We start from the raw sequence: 22,426 nt of genomic DNA, 5'->3' as shown, positions 1-22,426 counted from the left end.
GACCCCCTAAATTCTGCCTCATGCTGTGCACAGCCTCAGCTGGGCCGTTGGCGTCTGCCTTCCTAGCTTCTGCCAGAACCAAGATTCCGGGGGGAGTGGGGGATGGAAAACAGGGGTGTGGGGCAATGAGATGCCACCCCCACCTACTGCCTGATTCTGCCAGCATCACCCTCTCTCCCCCGTGGGAGGAAGAGAATGGTACTCAGACTAAAACACACGCTAGGACAAACAGCGACGTTGGACAGTAGTGGCAGCCCACACACTGTCAGCATCAGACTTGAGCTCTGGTGGGACATAGTGCAAATTACACAAGCTTTGGGGCAGGGTCCACTTAATTTTGGCTCTTCTTGGATGTGAGGGCACAGGCAAACCATTTAAGCTTCCTGGGCCATTTCCTCATCGAAACTATGGGAACATGAGATCATACCAGGTATGGCTGTGTGGTTACTCTGACGGTCATGGGAGAGCACACAGAAAAAGGACCCGCACAGATAGGGGCCCAGCAACTGCTGCCTCCCGCAGCCTCCTGCAGCCTCCCTGCAGACATGCAAGGTGGAAGCTGAGAACCACCGCTGGTGACAAGTAAAACTGTAAACGCAGATGGGGGTGGGGAGGGGAGGGTGAGAACACAAGACTAGAAGTGCTGTGGCCCTGAGCAGCCATACAAGGGAGGTTTAGAAGTTCAACCCAGTCCTGGCTGGGTAGCTCTGTTGGTTTGAGCATCATCCCAATATGCCAAGATACCGGGTTCGATCCCCAGTCAAGGCTCATACCAGAAGCGACCAATAAACGCATAAGTAAGTGAAACAACAAATTGATGTTCTCTCTCCTTTGTTCTAAAATCAATTAAAAAATAAAGTGCAACCTGAGTTGATCCACCTCAGCACTGGAAGAGAAGGTGAAGCAGAACGCATGGAGTGCCACATCTTGGTCAAGGGTCTGTGGACATCCTCACGGGACAGGGAACCCTCTTCCCACGTCACAACACACACACTTCTGCTAGAGCTCTCACCACCGCATGCTGTTAAGTCATCCGGACAGCCGTCGCCTTCCCAGATGCACCCCGAGCACCTGCCAGTGTTCAGTGTATGGCAAGGCCTCAAAAAGTGTGCTGAGAGGCCGAGGAAGGCACCCCTAGAGCAGCACGAGCCAGCAGAACTCGGTGATGGTGACAATGTTGTCTGTGTTTTCAGCTGGCGTGACTGAGAACAGCATTTCTAACTGTATGGAGTGCTAGTTAACGGAAATAGCCACATGTGGCTAGTGCAACCACATCAGAGCACAGCCTTACACTATCCTCTCTGGCCGCAACGATAGGGGCTTCAGCCAGCCTCGCCAGCCTCCCTTTGGAGGAAATCAGGCCTCTGAGAAAGGACATGTTCCCATGCCTCTCTGTCCAGGTGTCCTGTGACTCAGATAAGCAAGCTGGCCTTGCTGACGCCTGCAGCTGCAAGCTGTTTCAGGCCACTGAGCCGTGGTGTATACTGAGACCAAAGAGACCTTGCTGAGTACTCCCATCTCCTTGCCTTATAGATAACATCTTGCTTGAAATCAGACCTAAGGATTTATACCTTTGTTTAGTTTCAAGAACTTAAAGCTTAAACCATATGTTATCCTGTTTGAATTTTTATAGATAACCATTGTGTTCTATAAATTTCTAACATTCTTTACCTTGAGTCTGTTCCCATTGATCTATTTTTAGTATCATGTCTAAACCCAATAAAAGGACGGTCTTCTGCTCTGCTCTTGGCTGACTTGCCTGAGTGTGCAGCAGCCCCTCCGTTCGTCCAATAATTCTGTCTGCTGGAATTACCTCAGCATCTCTGAACACATACAACACTTCACTCCCCAGCCTCAACTGGCCTCTCACTTGTAGGCACAGGGTGGAGAGAGGCAAGGCGGCTTCCCGGCCAGTATCCTTTTGGTGTAGCCCAGTGCAGAGGAGGCTAAACAAATGACTCAGCCCAGATTCTAGAAAAAGGATTGTAACAGAAACACACAAAATATAATTTATTTGGTCACAGAATCTGGGGTCTGACCCTGAATAAAGCTGACATCAGGGCAAGGAGGCAGGGGCAGCAGCAGGGGCCAATCGCTGCCTGGCCGCCCGCCAACCCTGATGGCACCAGCATGATACAGAGTGATGGCCAAGGGCTGAGCTCCACGTAACTTCCTGTGCCCTCCGATCTCCTGCTCTGGGCAGGAGCCCCGCTGGCATCTGTGCAGGACCAGGAAGCCACACTTGCTTTCCAGGTCACCACCCTGGCCCTTGGTCTGTCGGGGCAGCAGCTGACACAGGCTGAGTTCAGGTGGGCGTCAGAGAGAGCTGTGGGGATTCTCATCTCCTCCATCTGTGGAGAAGGGGAGGGAACAAAATGCAGGAAAGGGAGGCTGTCATGTAATCCCAGGGGCCCACTATGGGGAGAACCTGTGGTTTCCCCACAGTCATACACAGCCTGGCTACTGTCTCAGTCAGAGTAGGCGCCCACCCACCGCCGGCCTCACCAGGGCCTCAGACCAGGGCCTGGCCTCCTGGGATGCCCACCAACATTGTCCAATGACGAACAGTGACAGTTCTACAAGTACACAATGCCTCGCATTCCAAGTAACCAAGCTCTCCAAGACTATACTGAAAGGCAGAACCAGGATTTGAACCAGGTCTTAGGAACTCCCAAGCCCAGTGCTAACCAAAAGCCTATTGCCTGGCACTGGAATGACCCTGGCCTCGTCCTCTGGAGGGTGGCCTCAGAACTGTCAGGGTCTCCCACAATCCCTGCAATTCCCATAGTCCTCCCACTGCCCACTGAGAACCTGGCTTCACACACCATCTCAGGAAAGTTTGGGCACCCGGCGAGCCCCCAGAATTCTATGCCAGAAGGGAAAGTCACAAAAAGTGACCCCTCCAGGGCAGCGGGGCCAAGTACACCAACCACCACTTCCCCCAAACTCACATCCGGAGGCATTTGTCCTTCCCGCCACTTGCCACCCTCTGGCCATCTGGACTCCAGTCGACAGCATATACCTAAACCGGGGAGGAAGACGAGGAAAAGTGGGGTAACGAGGAGGGTGAAGGAGAAGGGCCAGGCTTCAATTCCATACCCACTCCTTGCCCACGACAGGCAGCCATACCTCATCCGCGTGGCCTGGCAAGTCTGTGGCCAGCTTCTGGGCCTTCACGTCCCACACCTTCAACGTGCTGTCACTGCTGCCACTGACCAGGAGCCGGCTGTCGGCTGACCACGCAATCTGGTACACAGCAGCCACGTGGCCACGCAGGGAAGCCAGGTACCTGGGCCAAGGGAAGATGGTGATGGAGATTAGATCTTCAAACATGTCTGAAGGGTCCTCTATGCCCCTATAGCAGTGGTTTTCAACCTCGGCTTCATGTTAGAATTACCTGGGAACTTTTACAAAATCCCACCACCGGGTCCTATCCCAGGCCAATTTAATCATTACTGCCCATTATGCGTATTAAAACTTCTCCAAATGAGTTGCTTCTAGGGTGCCTCTTGCCAGGCCCCCACACCCACTCAACTCTGCATGTCTTAGAGTCCAATGCAGCCACCTGCTTAGCCCGTCTGCCTGACATCCTCCCAATATGACAGTCGCCTGCTGACAGGTGGCGTGGCTGCGTCTACTGGGACAAGTTATTAGGCATCTCTGAAACACAGGTGTCTTACCTTAAAAAGAAAATGAGTTCAAACATAGGTGCCAAGAGTTTCCCTTGCTCCTTCTTGCCCCTGCCTTTGCCGCTCCTCCAACCTAATTAACCCCGAGGGCACTGTGCCTCATTACACCAGTGCCTCTTGGACTTAATGACAAGCAGAATCACCTGGTGACCTTACTAAAATGCAGATTCTGTGGTTATCATCAATAAATCAACAAACAACATGTGTTGGTGAGGATGCGGAGAAATGGGAACCCTCACGCACTGTTGGTGGGAGTGTAAATTGGTGCAATAACTATGGAAAACAATATGGCCATTCCTCATAAAACTAAAAATAAAACTACTGTATGACCCACCATTTCCACTGAGTATTTATCCAAAGAAATCCGGAACACTAATTCAAAAAGATACATTCATCTCCATGTTCACTGTAGCATTATTTACAATAGCCAAGATATGGAAGCAACCTAAGTGTCTACTCATAGGTGAATAGATAAAGAAAATGTGGCACATGGATATAACGGAATATTAATTTGCCATAAAAAAGAATGAAATCTTGCCATCTGTGACAACACGGATGGACCGAGAAGGTATTGTGCTAAGTGAAATAAGTCAGAGAAAGATAACATTTCACATATATGTGGAATTTAAAAGTCAAAATAAATCAACAAACCAACAAAAACAAACTCATATATACAGAGAACAAATCGATGGTCGGCAGACTGAAGGAGGGCTGGCAGGAAGGGTGAAAAAGGTGAAGGGATTAGGAAGCACAGACTGGTAGTTACAGAAGAGCCACGGGGATGAAAGCGCAACAATGGGAATAGAGTCAATGATACCGTGGCAACCATGCACGGGGTCAGATGGTACTAGACTTACTGGGGCGATCACTTTGTAAAGTAACTAAATGTTTAATCTCTATGTTGTACACCTGAAACTAATATAATATTGTATGTCAACTATAAAAATTTTTAAAAGGCAGATTCTGATTCACATGGTCTGGGTGAGCCCCGAGGTTCTGAATTTCTATCGCACTCCCAGATGCTGCTGCCACCGCCGCTAGTCTGTGGGCCACACTTTGAGAAAGACCAGCTTGAGGACCGTCTCTCCTTAGACGTGAAATAAACTAACGTTCTCCATGCCTACTAATGCTGCTGCTAAATATGCCATCTCATGCAAATCTTGTAACAAGACTGACAGGCTAAGGTGTCTTCTTATTACAGAAGAGGAAACAGAGGCTCAGAAAACCCAAACACTTGCGCAGACCACACAGCTAGTAAGCGGCAGAGCCAAGCTCTCTCCAGAGAAACAGTGGCCTTCTGCCCCCTCCCCACACCCCCACTCACTTGCCCGTCCTGCCATCCCACAGCTTGATGGACTTGTCGAAGGAGGCACTGGCGACCACGCGGGAGTCAGGGGAGAAGAGCACCTGGTTGATGAGGGCCTGGTGTCCCGTCATCCGTGTGAGGGGCTTCTTGTCCTCTGCTGGGGACCACAGGAATAAGGTGAAGTCGTCTGAGCCAGACACCAGCCTCTCCGGGCCCTGGCCCTAGGGGAGGCAGAACACACACTGTTGGGTATGGTCTCAGGCGGGGGAGTCCGACCTCGGCTGCAAACACGCTACTTATTACTCAACATGAGTGACAAGGCCTGGCCCAGCCACTACCTCATGAGTTACCTCCCCCAAAAGGAAACTATGAACACAGGACAATTTCTAAGATATGTAATTACATGAAGAAGCAAGGGACAGAATGGTATGTTAAAAAGGGGATGGACTTTACACGTGGGTTTGTGCCACTGAATGACAGGAATGTGCTCTAAGAAATGCGTCATTTGGCGATTTTGTCATTGTGACTTCGCTGAGCGCACTTACACAACCTAAGGGGTACAGCCTACGACCCAGCTAGGTTCTGCGGAGCAGCCTATTGCTCCTAGGTGAGAAGCCCACACAGCACGTTACCGTACAAGAGAGCACGAGAGTAAATCAAGCGCAAGAGAAAAGGACGCGATCACAGACACGTGAGGCATATGAGGCTGCTGCTAGCATAACATGGCACACGGTTTACAGCAAACTTCTTTATAAGTATAAAGGGTACCCTGCAATACAATAATGCAGTGCGATGGGATGTTAGGACAGCTACATCGCTAGGCAACAGGAATTTTTCATTATAATTTTATGGGGCCACCCTTGTATATGTGGTCCATCGTTGACTGAGATGTCATTATGTAGCACATGACTGTATGGTATACAGTGTGTGTGCGCGCACACACACACACACACGTATATATGAAGTTTCTGGAAGGAGAAACAAGATACTCATGGCACTAGATGTTTCCAGAAGGAATGAATGAATGTGCAACAGAGATGAGAGATATTTCACTATCTACTTTTTTGTGTTCTTTGAACCTTAGATCATGTGAGTGTGTTACTTAAACTAAATAAAATAAAAAAGAGAGTTACCTTGGGAACGCTATATAGAGAAGTAACTACAACAAAATGAAATAAAAGTGATCTCTGGCACATTAAGATCTTAGGAGTATAAACTAGGATTTTCAAGAACAACTTTCCAGAAAAGGGGCTTTCTCAGGCGGGGCTGGAAGGCAGCGGGGCTGACTGTCCGCAGCGCTGCAGGGACTAGACAAGGGAGAGTACAGAGCTGGACTCGCTGGCACATACTCACCCGCACCAGGTTGTACCGGCTCAGCGCCCTCTCCTTTAACTCCTGCACTGTGTCCACGCACCGGAGGGGAGAAAAGGAGATGAGGAACGGGGCTGATTAGAAAACCCAACACAAACAGCAAAGCCCCCGGCTTAGGTCCGACTCTCACACGTTAAGCTACAGAACTGGCTCTTTACCAAGCAGCTCTCCCCTCGACCTCCTATTCACTCACAGGACCCTTGGACGTCTTGAGCATTAACGGAGGCCTCGGCTGGCTCAAAGGCCCCTGTGCGCAGGGCATAGTCAGTGCTGAGGGCCATGGTATTCACCCAGTGGCCATGGCCTTGCAGAGTCCGGCAAAGCACGCCCTAGGGGAGGACAGAGGTCAGACACACACCACTCTCCAACCTGGGGAACCTGCACCCCCAGATTAGCCCCAGGAGACTCAGAGCCAGGCCCCTGATTCAGTGTGACCTTAATCACACCACCCTTATGACCTTACATCTCTCCTCATTTGTAAAAAGAGGGCACTAGTTCAGATCAATGTTTCTGAAAATATGTTTCATGGAAGGAAGTATATCAGAATAGACAGGCTCCAGTATAATAAAGTTTGGAATATGGCAGGTTCAATAAAGCTAGAGGCTTCCGACAGCTGGAATTTCCAGAGCCTGCCAATGCTGATGGACCCTGGAACCTCCCCTACAGTGCAGCACCAATCACAGGACCCCCTGTCCCCAAAACGTGTCCCCGATCTGGCTCCCAGAACATGCCCAGGGAACACCGGTCAGTGTTCCTCCTAGTGCTGGATGCCTGGTTTCCCCAGACTGGCTCCCGAACGCTCCCAGTGCTTACATCGTGAGCCCTCCAGACTTTGATGGTGCGGTCCTGCGAGGCAGAGTAGAGCAGCCCATCTCCTCCCCACCGAAGACAGGTGACGGACTGGGTGTGCCCGGTGAGGATGCTCTCACAGCGGCCGGAGGTCGTGTCCCAGATCCGCACGCTGCCATCCTTGGAGCTGCTGGCCACATAGCGGCACTCGGGGTTCCTGGAGAGGGGGTGGGAGATGGGACCTCACTTCTGACCTGGTAATGCCTGTCTCCCCACGGCACCTCCCCGTTCCCAGTTCAAGAGTCAGGGACAATGTCTATAGATTCCTGACCTCAAGATCCAGCTGCACCTCTGGGTGGCTCTCAGGCCCCGTGATGAACAGCCCCCGCCTGAGCAGCAACGTAGGTGCAATGACCTTCCCCACTTCCTGCCTCATAGTCACTGTCAGACCGCTCACCTTGCCCCCTCTGCATTAAGTGGGGTGGGGGACAGCTCTGAACCCCTTGTTCTTCATTACCCCAGCTGTCAATGTCACTTACATATGGAGGGGCTCCCAGCTCAGGCCTGTGATCCACTTGCTATGTCCAGCGAGGGTCCTACCCACCTGCTTCCCTGTGCTTGGGTCCCACAGGAGAATCTGAAAGACAGAAGTTCACGGAATAACCCTCCCCAACCTTTCCCTGTCTCACCCACCCTCCCTGAAGACCCAGAACCTGATTCTGACCCAGCTCCCCAAAGGTAACCCCAGAGTCCCTGTCTAGTTACCCTGACCACCATCTACCTGGCCATTCTTGCAGCCTGAAGCCAGCTTCTTACCGTCTGGGGACCAGGATATGCTAAGGACCCAGTGTCTGTGTCCTAAGAAAGAAAGGAGGAACATCTGTTTTTTATCCCCAGTTCCTAGCAATGCCTGGCACATGGTAAGTACTTCTAAACTAGCTGCTGAATAAACAATTGAACAAAAGGAGGGATAAGGCTTCCTAGGCAGAGGGAGAATACACTGCAAGTGCTAAAGCCATGCCTTTTGATGCACAGATAACATACTGCCTCTAATGATCCCTATGTGGCATGTGGTACAAAGTGTTTTCAAGTCATCCGCAGAAATCTCTCAATAGCTTTAAGGTCTGAAGTCAAGAACAAATTATCACCCCCATTTTCCAGAAGAGAAAACAGAAGCTTACAAAGGGAGCATCCACGCCCCACCCCAAGGTCCTTGCCCAGCTAGTGTGTGGCCCCCTGGCCAGCAGCACCAACACCACCTAGGAACTTCAAACAAATTCTCAGGCAACACCCCAGACCTAGAGAGACAAAAACTTTCGGGGTGGGACCCAGCAGTCTGTATTTTAACAAAAGCCCAGGTGATTCTGATGCACGTTTAAGTTTGAGAACCACTATGGCATAGGCTGGATTTAAGCCAGGTTCTCCTTGCTATTAGCCAGTCAGTCCCTTCCCACAACCCCACACTCAAATCTTTGGTCTAGTCTTCTTGTTCATAAATGGTTGGCGAGGCTCAAGAGTACAGTCTCTACCTAGGAACAGGCAGCCACTAAAGGGAGGTGAAGGAGCTGGAATCTGCTCCAGGCCTCCTCAGGAATTAAAGAGATGAGTCAATCACCCACCCACCATTAAGACTCCCTAAATGGCTAACTGCATACTGACCCTGACATGTGAAATGCGGTGTCTCAGTGCTGAGGTCCCAGAAGCGCACAGTTGTGTCTCCGGAGCCACTGGCCAGGTACCTGGGGAAGAAGAGACGCTGCCTGACCTCTGCAGTGGGGACAAGGGGTAGGGCTCACCCTGAAACACTGCCCATGTCTGCTGCCTTTCAACTGTCTTGTGGGAATAGAATCTGGGGCTGGACTTTTCTCTCTCCCCTGAAAAGAAATGTAACACTGATGTGATCTGGGAGAAGACCCCAGGAGGCCATTTCTCTTCTCTTCCTTCCTAAAAGGAACAGCCACAGCTATAATCAGATGTAAAGCTTCTGATTACGCCCATAGGACTGTGAGAAGCAAAGAAACACAGTTTCTGCCCTGACTGGTGTGGCTCAGTGGGTTGGGCATCATCCCACAAACCAAAAGGTCACTGGTTTGATTCCAGGTCAGGGCGCATGCCTTGGGTTGTGGGCCAGGTCCCCTGGTGGGGAGCATCCGAGAGACAGTTAGTTGATCAATGATTCTCTTGCACATTGATGATTCTCTCCCTCCCTTCCCCTTCCCCTAAAAATAAATAAATAAATAAATAAATAAATAAATAAATAAATAAATAAATAAATAAAGTCCCAGTTTCACAGAAGATGAAGAAAACTCAGAAAGGTTAAGTGACTTGCCTAGGTCACACAGCTAGAAGGGGCAGAGTTGAACTAGCAGCTCAGATCTTCTGAGATCAAGTTCAGGAAGGACTCTTCCAAGGCAGGTGTCCTTGATCTTTGTGGACTAAACCTCACTCGAAAAGTCCCTTACTTTCGACCTGAGCCTAGAGCATGGGTCACAGTGATCATGATTTGGGAGTACCCTCCTCACTCCAGCCAGACGCTGCACCCCCACACTCCCCTCCACAATTCTGCAGCTGTCCTTACTTTCCTGTGGGGCTGAAGGCCACAGAAATGACTGCCTCACTGTGACCCTCCAAGGAGCTGGTGCAGCGGGTCACAGCGCGGACCCTGAAGATAGCCTGTGGCTGGTAAATGATGTCAAGAACTTTCTCCGTCTCCACCGCCTGTGACTCCAGCGTCCTCCCCAGTGAGGAGACAATCTCGGCATCGTGGACATAGAATGCCAGTGGCAGGGGATCCTCCTGAAGGGCAATGGCAAAGGGCAACCCCCCCATCAAAAGATGGGCAGGGGCCACCTGCACCAGCGAGGCTCCCCTCACTGAGCTGTGGGAGATAAAGCTTCCTTCTTTTCAGCCATCCTGCTTGAGTTATACCCACCCCATCATTCCCCATCGAGGCCGACCTTTTTAATCCTTGAAGAGCAAGTTGCTTACATATCACTTTCAAATCCTTTATCTGCATCCTACAATAACCCTGGGGGTAGGCATTAATATTCCCACCTGACAGATGAAAAAAAAAACCCGAGGCTCTGAGCAACCAAGTAATTAGCCCAACCTCCTATTGCTAATGACTAATTCAGATTCTTTAGTGTTCTTTAAAAAGAACACTTAAGTCCAAGATGAGTATATACCATTAAGCAGTGTTTTTCAAACCACCACACCATGCTGTATAATGTGTTAAGAAGCATCCAAAAAGCTGTTTGGAAATGCATTCTCTGCTTCACCCCAGGGTCTGGTATAGTAAGTCTGGGGGTGGAGCCCAAGTACAGCATTTTTAAGCACCTCCCACCCCGACAGAAGGCAACACTTCCAAAGCACCGGACTAGGAGTTAAAAGAACATGGGCTTTGATTTTGACAGATTAGGGTTCCAATTCCAAATTCAACAGCTACTGCGTAGCATCCTGCGAATAACTTAATGCCTCCCGGCACACTGTAACATGACGATAATTAATCAGGGGCTGTGGCGAGGAATCATTTGACAGAGCACCCAGGGCTTGCGGACCGCGATGGTCGGCGTGAAAAGCGCTCTCACACTGATGCGTCTTTCTGACCCGCCCCCGGGTAAGTGGCACTCCATGGATTCGCACCCGCGTGTATTACCCAGTGTCGGCGCATGGTGGGGGCCCTTTTGGTCTCCCGACCCACCGTGGGCCCGACCCGGGCGGCACCGGCCACTGCTCACCTGGGCCAGCAGCGCGTTGCATATGAGCTGCAGCTTGTCCGGAGTGATGTCCACCGGTACGTCGAACGGGGACCCCAGCAGCTGCCCGCCCTCATCCTGGAACTGCACTAGCAGCCGCTGCACGTCGCGCGCCGCCGCCTCGTCCTGAGCCAACAAGCACCGCGGGCGTCAGCCACACGGCTCGGACAGAAGGGTCTCCATTTCCGCCTCCCTCCCGCATCGTGGCCCCCGGGCCCCAGCGCCCTGCCGCGACGCCCTCGCCCCCTTTCCCGCACACCCACCACCGCCGCCGCCGCCGCCATCCCGCGTTCCCACGTGGAGAAAGACTCTGTGGGGACAGAGCGCCGCCCCCGTGATCGGGTGGTGCCGCAGCCCGCGACATTGCCTTCTGGTGTTGCGGAGGGAAAGTGTCACGCCGCGCCAGGCCTTCGGCCTTGGGAATGGCCTCACATAGTACCCATCTCTACAACCTCCCCTTGGACAGCTCGGTGCCTTGCAAGATGCAAAGAAACTTTTGTCTCGTTAGAACGGGGATTCTTGCCCATTTTATGTATGGGGAAATCGAGGTTTTAAGCTGTGATTTTCTCCAAGACCACAGAGGTAGAAAATGACAGAGACTAAATAGGCTCCAGGCAGCAGTAATCCCTGTAGGGGATTACTTACAAAGCCAAAGGCTATTGGGTTGAGGGCAAAAATTATTATTATTTTTTATTTGAAAAAATGACTTTTATTGTATTTTTATTACACGTTTATTTAGAAAAATTAGAATACATGGATAAAAAATAAAATAGAATAAAAATTTTCTGTAACTTTACTGACCCGGAAATAAGTCATTATTTAAAAAAAAAAAAAATTTATTGGGATGACTTTGGTTAATAAGATTATATAAGTTTCAAGTGTACATTATAATACATCATCTGTATATTGTATTGTGTGCTCACCACCCAAAGTTTAGTCTCCTTCCATCACCATATTGTTGACTTCCTTTACCCTCTTCAACCTTCCCCTACCCTCTTCCCCTTATCATTCTTTTTAAAATGGATTAAATCAATTAAAAATATTTGATGAGAACAAAAGCAGAAAATGTCTACCGTTCTCAACACTGTAATGCAATAACAATGATAGCAACGTGTCAAGCATTGTTCTAAGTGCTGTACTCTTAATCTTCACAACAACCCTTTTCTCCCCATAGTACAGATGAGGAACTGAAGCAGATAACAAAGAACAGGAGTGCTCTTACCAGAAACCTGGGATTTTCCTTGTCAGCCCTCCTCCCCCTCGCCCCTCAAGCCCTCACACCCAGGCAGTCTCAGGCTCTGTCAGTTCTGCCTGGGTAACCTGTCTTAAATCAGTGCTCCCCATCTCCACTGCCACACTGTGCTCTGAGTCACCATGGTTCCCTACACCACCTCTTCACTTGCCTCCCTGTTTTTATTCTTGCCTCCTCCCATGCATTCTCTACACTGCAACCAGGGTGATGATTTCAAACCAAAAATCTGGTCAGTTTCTCTCCACCTAAAACCCTGCAGTGGTTCCCATCACATGCAAGAAAAAAAAAATTTCAAACTCCTCATAAGGGTCCATTCAGCCTGCCTTACCTCTCCAGCCATTCTTATCTCTTTAAGATCAGATCCTTCTGGCTTTTTGTTAGTTCTTCCAAGGCATGACCCTTTCTGCATCAGTGCTTTTGCACATGCAGTTTTCCCTGTCTGGAAATGTTATGGACTAAATTGTGTACCACCCTCCCCAATTCATATGTTGAAGCCCTGACCCTCTGTGTGACTGTATTTGAAGATAAGGCCTATAAGGAAGTAGTAAAGGTTAAGGGAGGTCATAAGGATGGGACCCTGATCCCGTAGGACTGGTGTCCTTATAAGAAGAGAAGACACCAGAGGTCTCTTGTTTTGCACTCATTCAGAGAAGTGGCCAGGTAAAGACACAGTGAGAAGCTGGCTGTCTACATGCCAGGAAGAGAAGTTGCATCATAAATCAACCCTGATGACACCTTGATCTTAGACTTTTATCTTCCAGAATTGTGAGAAAGTAAATTTCTAATGTTTAAGCCCCCTCGTCTGTGGTATTTTGTTATGGCAGCTCTAGCAAACTAATACAAGTTTCTCACTCTTCAGGTCGTTCCTTAAATATTTATTCATTCATTCATTTAACAAGTATACTGAGCACTTACTCTCTACTGGGCATTGTTCTAGGAGCTCTCAATGCATTAACTTCTTTAATCTTTTACTTAGGGGAACCTTCTCTAAAACGATGTCAGGTTCCCCTATTACATGTTTTCAAAATGTCCAGGTATTTCTCATATTTGAAATTGCAGATTTATGGAACTATTTTATTCATTTATTCAATATTGTTGAGCACCTACTACATACCACACACTATTATAGGCACTTGGCATATGTAAATGAACAAAATAGACACAGATCCTTGTCCTCATGAGTGTTCTCTGTTTTCATGATCGTTCACAGTTCCTGGCCCTCAGTAGATGCTTAAGAAATACCTGTGGAATGAATGAATCAAGATTAGAATCTGGGATTCATTGGACCTAAAATCACAGAACTGCAGTTCTCTGCCAGTGGCAGAATCCTTTATCATATTACCTCATTGCTACAGAGAACTTGCCCCATAAAGAGGCCCAGGATTTGGGACACTATGACCTCAGGGAATCAATCTATCCATCCATCCATCGATCCATCCATTCATGTAGTCAACAAACATACATTAGACAAACATGCATCAGGGCTGGGCCTTGTGTTCAGTAGGGCAGTAGAACTTGTCCAAAGTCATAGCTGTGTGTTCGAAGTCACAGAGCCAGGAGCAGAATCTGGTGTCGGTAACCCACCTATGCTTTTTCTTTAGTGTCTTTCTCAGCCTGGGTAGGCAAGTTTGAAGACACATGGGAGGGGGCACCATGGTAGTAAGTGAATCAAAGCATCAGCATGTAGACACCACACATTCATCTATTTATGCAATCAGGAAACACACGCTGGGCACTGCCTCTGCCAGGCTCTGCCCCAGGGGAAGTCAAGATGCATGAGATGCCATGCTTGCCCTCGGAGAGGAAGCGCACAGCCCAGGCTTGGAGACACTGAAAGGCGAGAGAGTTGTCCATCTCAGGACAACCTCATAAGTTTACCTCAGGAACCCTCAGTTCCTGAGAAACATTTCTTGTCCCCCCCCCCCCCCCCCCGGGAGATGCTTTCTAGTGGTGAACCCGTAGTTCTTATCCCAGAAAGACCCTTTTCTGATGAGGGAGACTCAGCTGTCCGAGGAGAGTTCCCAGTCAGATAAGGGGCACAGTCCTTGGTCTCCAGGAATTCCCAGGCTGACCCAGCTCATGCCCTAGGAGAAGGCTACAGTCTGGAGGGGGTAGGATATACAGAGCCCATTCTCAGGGAGTTCCCAGTCGGACAGGAGAGGTAGGCTGAGTGTATCCACTCACTACAAATGGGGAGGAACAGAATACATGTGGATCAAAACAGACCCAATTCCATTAAACTGAGTTAACAAGTCTGCTGGTCTTTCTGTAAAGCAAGGACATTTTTAACAAGCGAATGCCACAGGGAGAGGGGAGTTGTGGGCAGCTGCTCTCTGCATCCAAGTCTGTCAGCCCCTCAGCTGTCACTCTGCTCCCAAAATAGCTGTGGTTGGGGGAGGGAGAGAGGGTTGTTTATCCAGGATGGAGGTGGAGAAGGGACATTATAGCTGTGCCTAGGGAAGGAGATCTGCTGGGGGGTTCCCGTACCTTCTGGATTTTTCTCTCACTCTTCAGCGTATGAGTGCCTGAGCCCCCAGAACTGCCCCTGTGCAGAGTGCTGGGGCAGAGGTTAGTCAGCATCTCCACGTGGTACTTGACTATCCAGTCTGGGGATGGGGAGGGCCCTGAGTATCAATGACAGACTCCAGGAGCACCTGCCCCTGTGGCCAAATATAGTCTGGAGCCACTGGCAGGGGCGATAGTCTCCTGGGTTGGGGCTGGGAGGGGCAGAGGGAGGCTGACTGGCTGGGGGTTCACACCGGAGCTCAGAGGAGCAACCTCACATCACCGGAGAACAGCCCAAGCACATTGTCTTTGGGAGAAAGTAAGCCAGTTGGAATGTTCCTGGGACTGGGAGGGAGAAGGGGAGCCAACAAGAACTTTTAAGGTCTGCACTGAGAGTTCAGGCCTTTGGCCTGGTGGCTTCATCTGCCCAGCAGAGAGGGACAGAGAGGGAGGCACAGGGACCCTGAGGCCCCTCTCAACTTGGGCTATACTCCAAGCACATGCCGTAATATCCTTTTGGGTAATGGATTTGGGGGTGCTGGGCGCAGGTCCCTTCCAGGTAAGAACACTCACCTTCACCCTGGAGCTCCAGACCTCAAGCTGGGAGTCCAGCCCTGGGTCTGGAGTGAGTGGCTGGCCAGACAGAGCTGCCCTGTCCCGACAGATGGCAGAGGCGGAGGCTGAAGCTGTGCAGCTGAAGGAGGAAGGGAACCGGCACTTCCAGCTCCAGGACTACAAGGCCGCGACAAAGAGCTACAGCCAGGCCCTGAAGCTGACCAAGGATAAGGCCCTGAAGGCCACACTCTATCGCAACCGGGCGGCCTGTGGCCTGAAAATGGTTTGGGGCGGGGCAGGAGGTTGAGGGCTGGGCTGGGGTGCAGCCTCCCCTTCCTGATAGGCATCATCCGTCTTCCATCGTCCCAGCCCCCTCCCCAAGGCCCCTCAGGCTGGAGAAGGGCGCCTCTCACTGCTTTCCTAGACCCACTACCCTGGGAGACAGAACTCCCCCCAGATGGAAACCAGCGTAATGGGAACCTGCATCAAGCCAGGGGCTTTTTATGTTATGTTGTAGCATCTCAATAACAGCCTGCTGAGGCAGCGGCTGTCATGTTCATACTGCAGATAAGAACCCCAAGGCTCAGAGGGTTCAATAAGTTGTCCGAGATCTCCCAGGTTGTTAGTAGCAGAGCCCAGATTCAAATCCAAATCTCACTCACTTTTCCATAACCAGCCAGGGACCCTCCTCTGGGTCCCTGATGGCCAGCAGCTCCCATCAGGTGCCCTCTAATGCCCGTGGGGACCCTCTCAGGCTGTCTCTGCAATGGGCCCCCATTAACTAAGTCTCCTTCTCTTTCTCAGGAGAGCTATGTTCAGGCAGCTTCAGATGCCTCGAGAGGTGAGCCACCCCTTCCTCCTTTGCCCCACCTGCCTCAGCATCCCTGTTTTGTCTAAGGGGAGTTACAAATTGTGTAAATGCCAACCTAGGCATCGTAGGCGGGGCTTCAGGTGTGCCTTCCACCCCTAAGTCACATTTTTGCAAATGGAGTTCCATGTTAAGTTTCTTTTCTTAAGAGATTGCTTCTGATCAGAAAGAAAGAGGGAACTCCTGCCTTTTGTGACAGCATGGATGGAACTGGAGAGTATTATGCTAAGTGAAATAAGCCAGGCAGTGAGAAACAAATACCATATAATCTCATCTATAACAGGAACTTAGTGAACAAAACAAATAAATGAGCAAAATAGAACCAGAGGCATGGAAACAAGGAACAGACTGACAGTGACCAGAGGGGAGGGGGAGAGGGAAGAAGGAGAAGCGGGGGAAGAAAGGGGATGGTCTAGTCAAGGAACATGTATTATATAAATGACTCATAGACATAGACTACAGGATGGGGACTGACTGTGGGAGAGGGGGATGGGGGGGGATGGGTGGGGCAGTGGAGAGTAACAGGGGAAAAATTGGGACAACTGTAATGAAACAACAATAAAAATAACAATAGTTTTATAGGAAATGGCATTTTACATAAGAACCAGAATAGAATACAATAAATGAGCAATTTATGTTTTTAAAAAAGAGATTGCTTCTGAAAATCTTTGCCATGGTCATGATGCACACACCCCTTGTTGTAAATTTGGATATTCTCATGGGGGATCCCCAGGACCAAGTCCATCAGCCCAGTCTACTCCATGGGGGCTGGGCTTCTTCTGGGGAAGAGGGAGTCACCAGCCTGTTCCACGGACACTAGGAGAAGTAAACATAAAAAAAAAAAAACAAAAAAAAAAAAAAACCATAAGTCAACATTGGCTTAAGAGCATGATTAAAATGGGAAGACTTCTCTTGGCTGCAGGTCTGTGTTTGGGTTTTGATCCAGTTGCCATTCTTTTAGGAGAAACAAATAGCCTGAAATGAGTTCAGGAGGGAGGGAACCAGCTGGAGAGGGGACTGGAAATACACCCTGTGATGAGCAGCCAAGGAAAGTGGCAATAATTAGCTCAGAAAAAGCAACTCCCAGGTGGGACGGAGGAGAGCTGCCTTCAAATTCCTAAAAAGCAAAAACTGTCACGAGGAAGAAAGATTGGATTTCATCTTGGGGGTTCCAGAGCTGGACTTAAGATGAAAGGGCAAAGTTACAGAGGGACATATTTCAGGTAGGAAAGGGGAAGGGCGTTATGAGGGAGCTCCCCACTACTGGAGGTATGCAAGCACCAGGTGGATGCACACTTGGCAGGGATCAGTGTAGCAGATTCTAGAGCATCAGGGATTGGGCAAGGTGACCCTTAAACTCCCTTCCAACCTTGAGACAATGATTTTTCCTCTTTCCTTAACAAAGGGGAGCCTTGAACCAGATAGTCCACATGGGTGGGTAATCTCCAAGGAAGAGATTGGGGGCAGCGGCAGGAGGGGAAGGAAGGTGATCTGCAGCCCAGCCCCCTAAGGCCCTGCCTGTTGTCCCCCCTAGCCATTGACATCAACTCCTCGGACATCAAGGCCCTGTATCGGCGATGCCAGGCACTGGAGCACCTGGGGAAGTTGGACCAGGCCTTCAAGGATGTGCAGCGCTGTGCCACCCTCGAGCCACGGAACCAGAACTTCCAGGAGACACTGAGGAAGCTCAATACAAGCATCCAGGAGAAGGTCAGCCAGACCCCTTCCCACAAGCCTTGGCTACCTCCCCCCATTCCTAGCAAGGACATGGTAGAGGTGCAGGACATTAGGGCAAGGCTAGTCCTACCTCCACTCCCTTGGATGGAGTGAGCAAGTGGCATAGGCAGGTACCGCAGAACGGGGGAGCAGGTGCACCTCTCTGTGAGGGAACAGAGATGCTGTAATGCTTGTGTAAGTGTTGGAGCCAGCCAGACCAGAGCTGGGGCCTTTTACGTTCCAGATAGAGGTTTTTGTTAAAATTGCAACTTAATGTGTCTTCACCTCTCCCTCTCTTTCTAGGAGGATAAAGGCAGCGTGAGATACCTAGGAATGGGGTGGGGGTGTTATTGGTGGCGGATAGAGGAGAGTCAGGAGCCAGTAGGAACAGGAAATCTCTTCTAGGAAAATGGAGTAAAGTGGGGAGAACTTGGACCAGAAGTGAGGAATTCTGCACCCTAGTCCTGCCTTAGCTCCCAATTTTCTGAGGGACCCCCCAGGGTGTCAGTTTCCTCTCTATTGGAGCAGGAGGGTAACTGATCACTCAGCTTCTGGCTCTAAGACTCAGTAACTCCTATGTGCCTGGGGCAGCCCCAAGGTGGGACCACTGTCTGGAGTGCGGACTCAGGGCTGGGGAAATACAACCCAAGAGGGTCAAAGACTGGGAGGTGCATGAGAGACCCCTCCCTTCCCTGAAGGCCTGGAAGGACATAGGAGGGAGTGTAGACCAGCACAACAAAGTAGTGGGAGGTACAGACAGAGATGGTGAGGTGGGGGATGATGATCGGTTTGGTCATTTTAAGAAAGCTTCAGAGCCTTGAGGCTGGGATGGGTATTGTGAGGGATGCACATCTAAACATAGTAATTTCAATTGCTTAAGGAGCTACTTTAAGCTGCTTCCAGTTTCTGATCCTGGAGGCCTATTTATGTTTTAACCCGTATTTAAATGTCTAGTAGCTAACTGTTTTCTAGATTCCAAAATTGGGGAGATGATCCCTTTGCCTTCCAAGACTTGCAATGACCAACTGGGATAAGGAATGTAACTTGACTGTAAGCTTTGTAGGGCAAGGACTTGATTTTGTTTGCCATTCTATCCCTAGCATCTAAACATCTACAGCAGTGTCTGGCACCTAGTAGTTGTTCAGTAAACGTTTGTTGAATGAATGAATGAATGAATGGCAGTGTGAGGGCCCAGAGTAGATACCCTAATATTACTGAGATGAACTTCACGTGGAGCTGACTAAATGTGGACTTCTGCCTGCTCCCTTCCCCACTCCTCCCTCCTCCTTCCTTAGCTCCGTGTGCAGTTCTCCACAGACTCGAGGGTACAGAAGATGTTTGAGATCCTCCTGGACGAAAACAGTGAAGCTGATAAACTGGAGAAGGTTAGTGTTGGGCAAGCAGCCGACCAACAGAGGACACGCTCTGGGCCCGGGGTGTAACCACTCCCCATTCAGGCCCCGCCCCAGTCTCTGGACAGTTTGGGAAGCAGGAATGGAAGAGGGGAGAGGGATGGAGGGGCATCCACTTGGGGAACATGTACAATAAGAGGCCAAAGGTCAAGCACTTGAGAAAACCACATGAACTGTAAGAAGGGAACCGTTCAGGATAAGGCCACTGAGGAGAGTTTTGTAGCAGGGTTGGATTCCGTGTATATTTAAAATTTTTTACCAGCTGACTGCTCCGTGAATGCTTCCTCTGAGTATGTTGGTTTATTAGCTCCCCAAGCCCAAAGGCCAAGTCAGCTTCCTGTTCATCACTCCCTCCTTATGCTGTCTCCACAGGTTCGTACACTGGGTTCACCTGCTCTTCTGTCTACCCCACACGCCTTTAAGTGTAGGATCCTTGCCTCACTCATACACCTACCAACTGCACGTATTTGGCAATCAGTAGGCACTCAGCCGGTGCTTGATGGCTACCAGACTCAGATCCCCAACCAGGAGGAGCACGCACCACGCTGTGTGAACCCTGCCAAGAGAATATGTTGTGAACGCAGCAAGGGCCAAACCAATCCAAAGACCTTTGTGGTGGAGGAATTCTGCATCAAATTCCACAGAAATAGGACAGGAAGGAAGTCAGACTCCCTCAGCCAGAAAGTGGCTGTTGTCTTTAACTCTCTCCCTCTCCAAACAACACGGCAGAATAGAACTACTCCTTTATGAAAGCTCCCTTGTCCCCTTCTGCTGCAGAGTATGGGGCATGAGTCTAGTACTGCAGGGCTTGAGCCCCAAATCCACCCCTTGCTCCTCTTGGGCTAAACTCAAGGGGTTAATCATCACTAACTCAAAGGGCTCACTGAAGAGATTATATAACCTAGTCAATGGCTGGCACATACTAGGCACTCAATAAATGTTAGTCCTGAGTGTTCTTTCTTGTCCTGTCCGTAAGTGAATGAGGACGTAGAGCCAGAGAAGGGTTGCTCTCAACTGCTGAATAATAATAAAATACTGACATCTTGTGTTACAGAACAGGGTTATTAACCTGGGGCAATTTTGTCCCTCAGGGGTCATTTGGCAATGTCTGGAGACACTGTTAACTGGGAGGGAGGTGCTACTGGCATCTAGAGGATAGAGGTGAGGTAACGCAGCCAAACATCCTTCAAGACATGCCCACGCCCCACCATCAAATAATTATGCATCCCAAATGTTAGGAGTGTGAGGTCGAGAAACCCTGTTGTGAGGTCGAGAAACCCTGTTGTGAGGTAAGAGAACTCAGAAGTCCTGACCACCAGTCCCTACTGCCCTCACCCCCGCTTGAAAAACCCTGCCCTCCCTAGGCTCAAGCATCAACGGCCGAGCAGGAAGCACGCATGTCCTCTTGCCTCTCCTCTTCTTCCCAAAGTACACATTCATACAAACCTTTCAATGCCAGTAGACAGGATGGCAGTGGAGGTCTTCAGTTCCTCATAGAGGTCAGCGCCATTGAAGGGGAAAGCTGAGAACTGAGCCAGCAGCACCCGCCTCAAGGCAACCAGGGCCTGGCGAAGGAGTGGGGGCAACTCAGGATGGAGCCAGGGCACTTCAACCCAAAGCGGACCAGAGTACTCAGGAATGAGCAATGACCGGGCAAGGGAGAGGGCATCCCAGAGTCCCATATGCCACCAGCCCCCCTTATCAATTTCTGGGAACCCTTTGCTCAGGTTTGGAACGAGATCATCCGCTCACCTTATAAGACAAGCCACATTTCTGGGCTACCTCTTCCAAGTCTGCGGAAACCAGGTCCACCACTGAAAACAAAACAGGTGTGGTTGATTGGCAGGAAGGGCGGGACTTCCCATGCTTGGCTTTTCCCCCATCTGTAAAATGGGGTGATAATTCTACCTTGGGGCAGGCCATCTAACAGAGCCGCGGAGCCTGGCGTGCTGCCAGGCACTCAGTTCGGGGGTTCTGCCCTGCTTGGGGTTTGGCTTGACCACGCCCACCATCCCGAGGGTGGGGAGCAGAGGAGGGAGGAAGTGGCCCCTCCCGGGTATGCCAGGGCCGTGGGGCCGGGCTCCCCGGTGTCACCAGCTCTGTGGCACGCGCACGCGGTCACCTGTCTTGATTCCGTGGCTCTTCAGAAGCTGGATCATGTCCTGGGTGAGGCCTGGGCAAAGGCCGGCCCTGAGCACACCCATGTCCCCTGGGGACCAGGGGCCGCGCGTTCCGTGGACAGCCGCAGCGCCCTCTCCAGATGCCGCTCGGCGCCCCTTTCTGGAGTGGGGGCAGGCGGCGCGGAGGGTGTGGCCCCACGCCGGATCTCCCGCGCCCAGGGCCCGCCAGTCCGGGCCTGGCTACTGCTTCCGGCTTCCAGGTTCCAGAGCCGGGCTGGCAGCGCCATCTGCTGGCCGCGAGGGACGGCTGCACGACCTTATGAGACCCTTTGGTTGAGGAGGAAACAGGCCGCCGGCGCCACGTGCGCTCCGAGTGCGCGTTAGCCTCTAACCACTTAGCCAAACAAGCAGGCAGACCTAATCATGAGCCTCTGTTCTAAACGCCAGAAAATTCCAGAAGACTGATCGTCCCCATGCTCAGGGCAAGGCAATAAAGAGGAATCCAATCAACCAGATAGGATACTACAGATTATATGATGGGTGCTAAGAACAACAGAACACATGGAGGGCAACTGCTTCTCTGTACTTTACATTTGTTATGAATAACATTTTTTTATTGATTGATTTTAGGGAGGGAGAGCGGGGCATCAATTTTTGTTGTTCCACTTAATTTGTACATTTATTGATTGACTATTATAGTGTCCTGAACAGGGATCGAACCTGCAACCCTGGCATATAGGGCGGATACTCTAACCAACTGAGCTACTCAGCCAGGGCCAATAACATTTTAAAAAACAAACAAAAACGCTGAGTATATGGGACACAAAATATAGAATTTGGTATCTTAAATATCCTTTCCTTTGCCTCATCCTCTGGAAGAAACGTAACAATCTTACGGGGTTATCTTCTCACAATGCAATTAGGTAAGTGCTATTTTTATTCCTGTTTCACAGATGAGGAAGCTGAGGCTCTCAGGGGAGGAAAATCATGTGCCAAAGATGACAGAGTCTGTAAGGGCAGAACAGGACTTAAATCAGACAAATCCACAACTAAATGCAAAGCCAGTACTGCTTTAACAGCCTCTCTTC

General features: G+C 50.3%; 3 protein-coding genes across 3 annotated transcripts; 1 reads left to right on the top strand and 2 right to left on the bottom strand.

Moving 5' to 3' along the window:
* Window positions 1-1,978: 1,978 nt before the first annotated feature.
* LOC149998059 (notchless protein homolog 1-like) lies at window positions 1,979-11,194 on the bottom strand. Its single transcript, XM_090257528.1, has 13 exons — window positions 11,174-11,194; window positions 10,893-11,042; window positions 9,734-9,951; window positions 8,815-8,894; window positions 7,937-8,013; window positions 7,695-7,792; window positions 7,180-7,372; window positions 6,560-6,695; window positions 6,349-6,395; window positions 5,014-5,216; window positions 3,130-3,289; window positions 2,952-3,022; window positions 1,979-2,351 (listed from the first exon to the last, which is right to left on the bottom strand). The coding sequence occupies exons 1-13, from the start codon at window positions 11,192-11,194 to the stop codon at window positions 2,339-2,341; spliced, it is 1,467 nt and encodes a 488-aa protein (XP_090113654.1). The 3' UTR covers window positions 1,979-2,338.
* A 3,683-nt stretch (window positions 11,195-14,877) lies between these two features.
* LOC149998058 (protein unc-45 homolog B-like) lies at window positions 14,878-19,248 on the top strand. Its single transcript, XM_090257527.1, has 5 exons — window positions 14,878-14,986; window positions 15,332-15,505; window positions 16,027-16,063; window positions 17,625-17,800; window positions 19,102-19,248. The coding sequence occupies exons 2-5, from the start codon at window positions 15,332-15,334 to the stop codon at window positions 19,246-19,248; spliced, it is 534 nt and encodes a 177-aa protein (XP_090113653.1). The 5' UTR covers window positions 14,878-14,986.
* Window positions 19,249-19,692: 444 nt separating this feature from the next.
* LOC149998057 (DNA repair protein RAD51 homolog 4-like) lies at window positions 19,693-21,597 on the bottom strand. The gene is made up of 4 exons (XM_090257525.1): window positions 21,341-21,597; window positions 20,971-21,032; window positions 20,665-20,783; window positions 19,693-19,774 (listed from the first exon to the last, which is right to left on the bottom strand). The coding sequence occupies exons 1-4, from the start codon at window positions 21,420-21,422 to the stop codon at window positions 19,693-19,695; spliced, it is 345 nt and encodes a 114-aa protein (XP_090113651.1). The 5' UTR covers window positions 21,423-21,597.
* Window positions 21,598-22,426: the final 829 nt, after the last annotated feature.

Source organism: Furipterus horrens, unplaced genomic scaffold (genome assembly GCF_987537825.1).
Source record: "Furipterus horrens unplaced genomic scaffold, mFurHor1.1.pri manual_scaffold_11, whole genome shotgun sequence".
Lineage (NCBI taxonomy): Eukaryota > Metazoa > Chordata > Mammalia > Chiroptera > Furipteridae > Furipterus > Furipterus horrens.
The sequence above is the reverse complement of the archived record's forward strand: the minus strand, read 5'-3'. Positions and strand labels throughout refer to the sequence as shown.